Source organism: Talpa occidentalis, unplaced genomic scaffold, assembly GCF_014898055.3.
Source record: "Talpa occidentalis isolate TD23 unplaced genomic scaffold, MPIMG_talOcc4v2.1 talOcc4.12, whole genome shotgun sequence".
In the NCBI taxonomy this organism is placed as follows: Eukaryota; Metazoa; Chordata; class Mammalia; order Eulipotyphla; family Talpidae; genus Talpa; species Talpa occidentalis.
In genome coordinates this window covers 85218149-85229593 of record NW_023601212.1, presented here as the reverse complement: position 1 = coordinate 85229593, position 11445 = coordinate 85218149, and the positions used below count along the sequence as shown (strand labels likewise).

Below are 11445 nucleotides of genomic sequence, written 5' to 3'. Positions count from 1 at the left end.
TCCGCGGCGCTGCCTGTATAAAATCCCAGGCCGCTGTCGTCTTTTGCCCTCACTTCCCGGGAGGGTGGCCGGCAGGATCACGCGTCTCCTGGGTTGCGGAGACTGGGGGCGCTGTTGCCCGGCAGCGCGCCGGTGAGCCTGGGCTCAGGCGGCGCGTGGGACAGTCCTGCTTCGTGCGCCGGCCTCCTGAGCGCCCCGGCCTCGCGGCGACGGCGGCGGCGGCGCGCGGAGATACTGGGCCGGGCGGAAGAAGTCGAGCCCGAAGTATTTCCGGTTCCGGTGTCAGTTCGAGGCGCCGCCGCCGCAGCCGCCGGAGCCGCGATGCCTAAAGGAGGTGAGAGGCTGGCGCGCGTGGCCCGCGGGCCTCGAGGGGCGGCTTGAGTCCGGCCCTCGCTGTCCGCTCAGCCCGCGGACGTCTCGGAGAGCGGCGCAGAGTGAGGACGTCCGCGCAGTCTCAGGACCAGGCCCGGGCCTCGACGCCCAATTGTCCCAGTGGGGAAACTGAGGACCAGAGTGGTCTCAAACCACTCCCTGCGGGGTCTGAGACCACTCGGAGGCCCTGGGTTCTTACCGGCTTGGAAGGCCGGATTTGGGATGCGCTTCCCCGGACCTGGGGGTCTGGAGTTGCCTCCCACTTCCAGGCTCGCCGGGCACTGAGTCACCGTGTTTCACGTCTGTTTTGGGCCGGCCTGCCTCACGCGTACAACGTGGGCCCTCTCGGGCTCTGGGCGAGCCAGGCCTGCCTAATGAAGCTTAACGTGATGCTCTTGAGCCTGCCGAGCACTTATTGCATTCGGCGGCGGATCCCTGTGTCCCTTTGAGCCAGCCGCTTACCCTCCCTCATCTGTTTTCTGATTTGCATGGGGTTTGTGATTGTGTTTACCTAATAGTACTGATGCCAGGCTCAAACTAGGTAATCCACGTGGAGTGCGCAGTACTGTGTCCGGCAGTCGTGAAGTGCCCAGTCAGCATTAACTATTATTTGTATGACTGCCAGGATCCATGACTTCCCAGTACATCGTAGACTGCCTTCCATCCTCTTTCCCGTGAGTCAGTAGTTACCAATTTGATGCCCACCTGTGCCTGTGTCTCATCCTGTGGCCTTGAACAAGTTATTTAACCTCTTCCAGTCTGTTTTTAACATCTGGAACACCTGGTTAGTAATAACCCTTAGCTTGGAGAGTTGGGTCATAAAATGATGGAGCATTGGAAGTGCTTGGCTAGCTTCTGGCACAGAACAGGTGTTTTTTAAATATTGGTTTAGGTGTCTGTTGGTTATATTATGTGTATTAATTATATTATGTGTATTAATATCGGTGTCACGTGTTGGTTAAGATGCATCAGTCTGCTGAAAGATTTCTTGGAGTTTTTTCAAATCCAAATGACATCATGACTAGTTCCAGAGGTCCTGGGGTTTGCAGAGCTGATTCCATTTAACCTAGCTCTCCACTCATTTACCCTGTGGTGGGAGGAACCAGTGATCCTCTGTGTTCTTCCATCTTCTGTTCTGCTAAAAGTTTTTCTGATTCCCAAATTCTGGTTCTCTAGAATCCTACTTAATAGATACTTTGAGCCAACATTGGAGGTTACAGGATTAAAGTCCTAAATATAAATTACTTGAGAGCCAGTAATTTGGCTCTGGAAAAGCTTTGTGCTTTGTGGGCAGACAGGTTTACACTTCTTGTGTTGCTAATATTGCATGAAAAGCAAAAGAAAACATGATTTTAAAAGAGGACTAAAATTCCCTAAAAGCAAAGGGCCAGCTCTTGTTTTCATTATGCAACTGAGAAGCATTTTTAAAGGCAGGAAGGACTTCTGGAAGAAGTTACTGTAGGCCAAGCTAAGGTCAATATCGCATAGCCAACTGTGCAGGATGGGTACCTGAAATAGCCAGTTTTGAGCTGTTGTTATTATCTGGAATAATAAGAGGGCAAGAAAGGGTGTTCTGTAAAATAGATTTTTATTGAGATAACATTGGTTTATAACATGTAAGTTTCAGGTATACATCATTATAATTCAACATCTGTATTTTGTAAGTCATGATCACCACCAGGTTTAGTTTCTCTCTCTCACCATAGAGTTGACCCCCTTAACCCATTTCAGCCCTGCCCTCCACCCCTTCCCCTCCAGCAATCTTCAGTTTGTTCTGTGCGTGTAAGAGGGGTGTTGGTTTTCTTTAATGGCAAGCTTGATCTCTCACAATAGGACTTTCATGAGCATAGGCTGAGACGCCCCTGGGAGCCCAGGTAGTCATTAAATATGGGTGGTGTGGTGTATAGCAGCCCAATTATGGCTGTGCAGCTGCTGTCTAAGAAGTCAGAGGAGGCCAGTATGTCTGCTGCTGTCTCTGGAGATGGAACAGCTCTTTCTCTCTAGTTACAGATTCTCTGTTTAGAGTGTAAAGCTCTGGAAATCAGGTGGGCTGTGGTTTCCAGAGGTGGGTGGCCACAGCCACCCCAGCATCCTGTGGGACCAGCGGAGGGGTTGCCAACCAGCTAAAGAATTGGCTGATGGCTTTAGCAGGAGTCAGTCTAGTGTCTTAACTCAAGAGGGTTAGACTGTAAAACTGATAGTCTGAGGTGAACTTTAATTTCATTTTGAACTCATAGCTTTATGTTCAACTTTGTTTGCTATGCTTTTTTCTTCAGACACAAGAGAGTTTTCTCCTATAGTTTTAAGATTCTACCATACCACATAGGTGAACACAAAGTTCTTTATGATATTCCCTAACATCTGTAGTATATCGCTGATGTAGCCAGCAGTTTTGACCCTCTTCTTTCACCAAATACTATATTAGAAAGGTAGCAACCACAGCAAACATTCTTGCAGTATAATGCACTGTGTATTATGAAAGCTATTCCAACAGCTTTTATACATGTTAAGTCCGTCTTTATGACAGCGCTATGCAGTGGGGATACGTGACGAAACTGAGGTGCTGAGAAGGTTAATTAAGTACCTGCCCAAAGTTACCAAGCTAGTAGGTGGTAGAGTTGCGATTTAACATTAATGGCTGGGCTCCAGCATTTATGTTTTTCACCACTCTGCTTTGATCTTAAGTGTTTGTGTCATTAGAATGGGACCAGCAGTGACTCCTGTACCATAGATTTGTTCTGAGGATCAGATGAACATAAGGTGTGACAGCATTGCAAAGCACTTCAGTGACAGCAGGGGCAGAAGGGTTACATGTTCTTGGGATGTCGTCTCAGTTCACTTGGATTCTCAGGGACCAGGGTGGTTAGCCAGTTCCACCATGCATTGCACCTTCTTCCATATCCCTCCTCAAGTCTTGTTCATGGGTGCCTACACCTAGCACACAGTTTGTATCATTTTTGTCTCTTATGTCCCTTTGAACAGGGAGGGTGGGGAGTAGGTGTGGGTGGTGAATGGTGAAGGGAAGGTGAGGTCCCTAAAGCCTCTGATGAGAGCACCCCAAGTACTGCAGCCCATTGGGATATCTGGGCAATCAAGAAAACTGCTTCTTGCCTGCCTTCCTAAGTACCGTTTCTTGTGTAGGGAGAAAGGGAGGCCACAAAGGCCGGGCAAGGCAGTACACGAGTCCTGAGGAGATCGACGCACAGCTCCAGGCTGAAAAGCAGAAGGCCAGGGTGAGTATGTGCCTGTCCAGGCCATTCCAGTGCCCCAGGGTGGTGTCCTCTCTCCAAGCAAGGATCACCCATTCTCAGGAAGAAGCCAGCACCTGGGGTTTGTTTATGGGGGTGGTGGTATGGGGGAGGCAGCGTGGCAGGTAGCAGGTGGGAATCCCAGAATAACCAGCGGGTCTGGAGGGGTGGGTGGAAGGGGCACATCTTCTGAGGTCAGTTAGAACTTTGTTCACTCGGCAGCAATTGTCTTGGTAGGTTCCTGTTCTTGGTCCTGGGTTCCTGCTCTCTGGGGGCTCTTCTTTTGCCAAGCTCTACCCATTGGCAACTCAACCTTAGCATCCCTCACTTGTCTGGTCCAGCCAGGTGGGACCACTTGCCAAAACCAGCACATGATGCCTTGTCTGCCCACAGCCTCAGCAGGCAAAATACCATTTGCTCCTCCAGCCCTTGCTCAACATCACCTCCTTCATGACTCTCAACTGTGGACCCGCCCTTCCCTGTCTCGCTGCACTGCTCTGCTCTTCCCACACTGCTTTTTTCCAGTCCACTGTTAGGAAACATTGTTTCCATCATTGTTGGTGACCATTAGGTCCTCACCTGGATAAGGGCCAAAAGGAACACAGACTGGATATGTGGCACAGATGTGAGGTGCCTGGGAACCCTAAAAAGGGAGAGGCCACACCTAATGGGGTGGGGCTGGTGGGGGGGCTGCCAGGTGAGAGGACCTTTGAGAATATGGGCAAGCGCTAAGGGGGAGGGACATTAAGTGTTTATATGGGATGTTCTGGGTGAAGAGGCAGAAAGGTGGAGAAAAGTGGCATTATGGGTGTTGGCTTGGGGAGCTGGTGCAGCCGGCATCTTTGTGAGCGTGTTGGAGTGGCCGGCCGTGGGAGTGGAAAGTGTGAGGGGACTTGCCCAGTAAAGCCAGTACAACTTGGCAGCTGCATGTGGCAGCTGGGGGAGTCGGACGAGAACTGAGTAGGACTGTGGTCCCACAGCTGAGTCCTGACCCGGGAGCTGAGCTTCTCATCCGAGCTGCCCAAGGTCCCTGGGCTGAGAAGAGATGCGGGACCTTTTCTGACTGTAGGAGAAGCTTGCTGCACTGCGGGAATGGCTGCCAGGCTGTGGGGCCAAGTATACAGGCTGCCTGGGTTCCCAGCTCCCTAGGTAGGGACCAGGTTTGCAGAGTGGGACCCTTCTCATAGGCCCCACCCTCCAGGTGCTTAAATGCTCAAGGCCCACAGTCTGGAGTTGGTGGGGGCGGGGGTCACAGTCTTGGGGGCTTGTTTTGCATTTTTGATTCTGCAGGTTGTCCATTTATGCAACAGGAAGAAGAGGAACAAGAAGAAGGTGGAGATGGGGCTGCAGGGGACCCGAAAAAGGAGAAGAAATCCCTAGACTCAGATGAGAGTGAGGATGAAGAAGATGATTACCAGGTACTGAGTGTGGTGGGGACCTGGGACCTAGACTCCTTCCTTCAACAAGTTTTTCTCAAGGACTTGTTCATTACCAGTTTCCATGGCAGAGGCAGACTCCTTGCTTTTAGGGGTTTACACTCTAATAGGGAGACACAGAAAATAAGCAAGTAATAAACATGAGATTTCAAGTAATAGGAAGTATATTTGATGGTGTGTGGAGCAGTGTGTAGTGAGGAGGTGACATTTAAACTGAGATCTTAGGGCCTCCCTGGTGGCGCAGGGGATAAAGACACAGTGCCATCGCCAGCCACTGCAACACATGTTCCATCCCGGCCGGCCAGGGAGCAACCCACATGGCGCAGCAGACCTCTCCTTTCTCACCTGCTGTTCCCCTCAGCAGTGTATTTCAGTAGATCCACCTGTTCTGCTCCCATTCTCTCTGGTGAATCCTCTCACCCCCTCACCTCTGGTCTATACTCCAGTTCTTATATGCATAAGTAAATCCTTAATAAATAAACTGAAATCTTAAAAACAAAGATCCAACTATGTGAAAATCATGGTACAGAGCAGTGAAGACAGCCAGATTAGCAAGTGCAAAGGCCCTGGGGTGGGAATTGCCTGGATGACATGTTCAAGTAACAGAAAGTACCAAGGGCTGTGACTTAGTGGATAAGGTATAGAGTGGTTTAGGGCTAGAGGAGAGGTTGCGAGGGCAGCTCCTGTGTGGCTGTTGAAGGGGCTTGGGTTTTACTGTGGCGGGTAGCGGGCAACTGGTAGAAGCATTGAAGAGGGGTAGAGAGACAACTGTACATACTTTTATAAGATTGTTTTGGCTTCTCTGCAGAGAATGAATTGTAAGATGTTGAAGGTGGAAACAGGGAGATGGCAACAGGTTTTCAGATGAGAAACTGTGGCTTGAGTTCAGGTAGTAAAAATAGCTGTGAAGAGCAGGCAGATTCAAACCATACATCAGAGATAGGCTCAGTGGGGTTTGCTGAGGGCTGGGTGAGGGACTGAGGGGAAGAGTAGACCACGCTTAGGGATTGCGCACGGGGTGAATCTCAAGTTTCGTTTTAGACAAGTTAATTGTCCGGTGTCAGAGAGCCCAGTGGAGTGATGTATACATAGTAGATTAGATCAAGCTCTCTGGAACCCTGTACAGAGGTCAGGTTGATTGGCATTTGGAAGCTCTCTCCCTGGTTGGGTTGACAAAGCCTTGAGTTTTGACCAGGGCTGTTGTGTTGAGAACTTTTGCTTTCATTCCTTTCTGTCCTTCTTTGGTGGAGGGTATAGGCCAGGTTTTGGGGCCAGCTCCCCAACCCTCAACTGTGATCTGATGGCCAGGAATTGGATTCGGTACTGGGAACACATGCCTTGGCCCACCCTACCCTGGGACTTAAAGTGGGGATGTAGAGCTCTGTGCTGAGAGCTTGGGTGCTTGACTTGGGGTCCATCTCATTTACACTCTACTTCTGGTTGGCCTTTAGGCAAGTTTTGTTTTTTTTTTTTAAAGATTCATTTTTTATTTATACAATAGCTGGGGTACAGGCCAGAGGTGCAGGAGGGTGAGAGGATTCACCAGAGACAGAGTGGGGAGCAGAACAGGCAGACGGACCGAAAGCAATGCTGAGGGGAGCAGCGGGCAAGACAGGAGAGGTCTGCCGCGCCATGTGGGAATCTCCCTGGCTGGTCAGGAATCGAACCGGCGCTGCAGAGGCTGCGGACAGCTTCACAGCGCTGCGTTCAACCTGCTGCGCCACCGGGGAGGCCCTAGGCAAGTTTTTGTACCCTCTGCCTCTGTTCTGTTGCCTGAACTGGGGTCATAATGCAGTCGCTGGAACTCAGCATGGGCTGGACTTCTCATTCACTTTCCTTGAGGGGCCCTGCTACCCCCGAACTGGTGAAGACACTCCTGAGTGCTGTCCCTGCTGTGAGGCTTGGGCTGGGGGTGGAGCAGAAGTTTGTCCCCATCCAGATGAACTGTTGAGGGGTGGCAGAAGTGGCCTTCAGGGGCTCTATGGGACCTGACTTCTCCAATGACCTGCTGCTTATCTGTTGCAGCAAAAGCGCAAAGGCGTAGAAGGGCTCATCGACATCGAGAACCCCAACCGGGTAGCACAGACAACCAAAAAGGTCACACAGCTGGACCTGGACGGGCCCAAGGAACTTTCCAGGAGAGAACGGTAACTTCAGCAGCTGGGCCTCATGATGGGCACATAGGCATTCTAGGGTGGGGGTGGGGGGTTCGGGGGCAATCCAGAAGGCAGCACAGCATAGGGAGGTCCCCGCTGGGTCCCACCGACTGCCCCAGCTCTCCTTGAGTCCCCAGTGAGGAGGGAGCTGCAGTTATCTCCCTCAGACGTGGTGTGAGATTGCAGTGCAGTGTTCAGTGCCTGGCACAAAGCCAGTCTTCTACAAGCAGTGCCCTGACTTTTGATGACTGCAGGTAACCTCAAGGACCATACAAGAGGTTGAAGGCCACTAGGGAAAGCTGCCTGGTTTCTCTTCTGACTGGGCTGCTGGGATTTAAATCCACCTTTTTATGCAGACCCCGTGACTGTTGGGGGGTCTGTGAAAACCACGATGAGAAGACCCACAAGCTTGGGGTGTGATTGGAGGCTGTTAAGGACCTACCTGTCCAGTGGCTTCATCCTCAGGACTGAGTCCCCAGAATCCCAGCGTCCTGATCTGCTGCTAGCCTCCCAGACGGAAGCACCTCGGTGCTCCCAAGGCTCTGCCTCACTGTTCTCATCAGTATAAAGGGGATCCACTCGTTCTTCCTGCCCTTTGGGATTGCAGAGATGAAAGCAGCATCCCAGCAGCCTGCCTGTCACTTGGCCTTCTCAGAGGGGCCCTGTGGAGCCAACTGGCAGCCTTGTTCATTCCAGATCTCTCCATGGCCCCCATGCATTCAGAACTCTAGGGCTTGACTAAGAGGCTCCTCACTCAGGACCCGCCTCTAGGGTAGGATCTGTTGGGCTGATGGGTGTCATCTTTATCTGTAGCAAATGTCTTGTCCGCTTGTCCAGAGTGTCCTGCACAGACATCTACTCATCCCCCTTGCCGTAGCTGCGTTTGCCTCCCTCCCCTCTAGCCAGGCCTCAGGCCTGGTTTCTCATCGCTCCCCAGCCATGTGTGGTGAAGAGCAAGTTCTTCCTCGGCCTCCTGCCAGCAGGGCTTTCTTGACCCCTTCTGTAGAAGTTGGCAGTTCAGGAACCTGGCACAAATAGTTCCCCTTTAGTCTCACAGTCAAAGTAGGATCCAGTTGCTATCTCTACCCTTTGGGGTGGGATTGCCGCCACTCAGTTCAGAATCTCAGATAAGGGAAGATCCTCAAAGGGAAATTAATGCCTCTCGCCGCTCTTTACCTGGTGGTTTGGTGGCTGATACTCTGTCCCCCCATTGCAGGTATCCCCCACTCTCTGGGGACAGCCTCTTGCACATCTGAGCTGCTCTGAAAATGAGCTGTGTCATGTCAACCTGAGTTTGGGTGTGTCTGACCATGGCCACTTTGTCCACTCCTTTCTCTCCTTTTACAGAATGTGGGTTCCATCGCTTTCTTCCTCCTGGCCCTCTCTTCTGGGCACACAGGTCACTTGGCTTTTGTCTTTTTGTTTAGCGTGGACACCAGATTCTACTCAGCACCCCCTCCCCGTGCTCCACACCACCCCTGTACACATTGACATTGTCCACTCCATGCTAAGGCTTTTCAGAGGTCATAGCTGAACTCACTCCCCTTCTGTGCAAACCACTCGAGCTCCCCATTGGCCCCTTCAGCCCAGCTTCGGGCCTGTCTCTGCATGCCTGTTTAGTGAGTATCCATCAAGGAGGGGCCCTTTATCCTGGCACCCATGTCCAGCTCGGCTGAAAATAGGGAGGATATCTTCTGTGACACCATTTCATCCAAACAGAGAAGAAATTGAGAAGCAGAAAGCAAAAGAGCGTTACATGAAAATGCATTTAGCTGGGAAGACAGAGCAAGCCAAGGCTGACCTGGCCCGACTGGCGATCATCCGGAAACAGCGGGAGGAAGCAGCCAGGAAGAAAGAAGAAGAAAGGAAAGGTAAGTGTTGAGCACTTGTGCTTTCATTTCTCTCTCCGACGACTGCCTGACTGGGTCTGGGCAAGCCGGCCACCCCTGCACTCATTGTCCTCGTGAAGTGGGGTCGAGTCATGTTATTCAGTGAATGCCTCTCCCACCCCACCCCACCCCCGGCAGACTTGGATTTAGGTGGAATCTCAGCACACACTGTCCTTGGATGAGGGAGGTGCCTGGTGCAGACATTTGAGCCTCAGCCCTTTCACTGAGGTCCTGGTACCTTCGGTGTTGGGAGAGCTGCTTGGGGTCACCGCTATTTTTCTTGGGGACTTGGGCAGGTGGGGTAGGGGTGAGTTGAATTTTCACTGTAGACCCAGATGATCCAGCTATTCTAGAATATTCCCTCCAACGGGGCAAAGGTAGGGGCTTCTTCTAGGCCAGGTTAGCAGCGGGGAGTTGGTCTGGTGTGTGGGAGCATTCAACCCCTGACATGTCTTCTGGCCTCATGAACTCCCCACATGTGAGGGGCTGAGAGATTCTGCTGTCCCACCTCCTCACCAAATCACAGAATGGGACTAGCTAGCCCTACCCGCCCCCCCCACCTTTGTTGCTACACTGGAGATAGTTGGTTATGCCCAGTCTCTACTAGTGCCTCTTGCCTCCCAAACAGGAAAGGACTTCATGTGTAACTGAACGTTGCTGAGCTTAGGCTTCCGAACCCAAAGGGAGGGGTTGGAAGTTAGGGTGGGGGAGTGCTTCCCTTCCTCCAGTGTGCGGGAGTTGGTGGGCAGCCTCCTGAATGTGGTGGGGTCTCTCTGGACACTGCGACCTAAGCTGTCAGGCTGGGCCTTCCTTGGGTCTCTTCCTCACTTGCTCACCAAGCCAGTTGCAGTTTCCAGGCCTTTCAGACCTGCGGTTCCAGAATTTTGAGTGTGTTTTGCTTGTAAGATACGGTTCTGTCTTTAACTCTTACCCTTCCCTTCATATCCTCAGCAAAAGACGACGCAACTTTGTCAGGAAAACGAATGCAGTCGCTCTCCCTGAATAAGTAGCCAGGCCTGTGGGAGGAGACACCAGGGAACTGGGCTGTGCTGCCAGCACCTCTGCCTGTCTCGCCTACCCTGTGCCCTGGCGCCGCTGCAGCAGCCCCCCCACAGCAAGAAGGCCCCCATGGCCGCTGGGGTCTCCTCTTCATCTTGGCACAGAAATCGTTTGGAGGGATGATAGGGGGGTTGGGGGGAGGGGGCAGCTGCTATCTTTGAGACGGAAAGATGCAGGACAGCCTTTCATAGGTAACCATTTAAATGTCTTTGCTGATTTTAGAATTCAGAACCCTGGGAGGGGGGTGCCTGGGAGGTGGGGGAAGAACTTCCATTTGTCCAGTAGATTGCATGGAGCAGTCGTGCTGGGGCAGCTGCTGACGACTTTGCAACACCAGCCCCAGTCTGTGTTACCTGGGTGCGCACTCAGAGGGGCTGTCTTCTGGGAGCCCTGGGTCCCTGAGGGTCAGGGCTCATCCCTGGGCCACTCACCTCTGACTGAGGCCTGCCCCCTCTGCCCTTCCCTGCCCCACTCCCACCCATGTGGCCAGGGCCCAGGCCCGTTTTTAACCCTACCCATGGATCATTTCAAGAAACCTGTTTACTGTGCGGCACCCAGGCAAAACATGCTCCACAAATTCAACTTGTATATTTGGCATATTAAACTTGACATTATCGTAATCTTGGCTCTCTGGTCATCTTTGGGCCCTCATGCCTGGGCCCATGTCACCCAGCAGAGCATCATGTTGATCTCAGGCCCACTTGCAAGGGGGCACCAAATGGGTTGCTGGAATGGACCCCAGATATCCAAGAAGCTGGGAGAACATGATACAGGAGCCCTCCCAACTCATTCTTTAACCAAGCAGGATCTTAGGCTGCAGTAGTCAGGTACCCGTCTACAGTAGGCCTCTCTGACCTGCCTTTTATGTGCCCCGTGGAGGAAGCACCCCATTCCTGGCCTGACCACCAGGCCAGTCCTCTTGGATGGTGGAATGGCAGGTGGAAACAGGCTTAGCACAGTCATAGGTGGGCCCAGATGGGGAAGGGTAACCACAGGGCCTGACCGGTCCCTGAACCACCCCATGAAATACAGCATCCTTTGTGCAGGTCCTGAAAGGGGCTAGATGCCAGGCGGGGGTTTGGCCCATCATTACAGAGATGGAATTCAACCCCAGGCTCTGGGTAACCCTGGTCAAGCCCTCCTGGGTTTGACCAAACGCGTCAACTGCCCAGGAGGAGCGGGAATTACCTCCGAGGTTTTAGCAAGCCACCTCCCCCTCCCTCGGAGATCACGCGGCAGCTGCTGGGGTTCAGGTCTGTGTCTTGAAAATGAGGGGCTCTGATGA

At 52.3% G+C, this 11445-nt stretch overlaps 1 protein-coding gene across 1 annotated transcript; it reads left to right on the top strand.

Annotated features, from left to right (window-relative positions):
• Positions 1-236: 236 nt before the first annotated feature.
• On the top strand, positions 237-10780 carry PDAP1 (PDGFA associated protein 1). The gene is made up of 6 exons (XM_037507148.2): positions 237-334; positions 3514-3605; positions 4931-5038; positions 7082-7203; positions 8932-9083; positions 10053-10780. The coding sequence occupies exons 1-6, from the start codon at positions 322-324 to the stop codon at positions 10109-10111; spliced, it is 546 nt and encodes a 181-aa protein (XP_037363045.1). The 5' UTR covers positions 237-321; the 3' UTR covers positions 10112-10780.
• Positions 10781-11445: the final 665 nt, after the last annotated feature.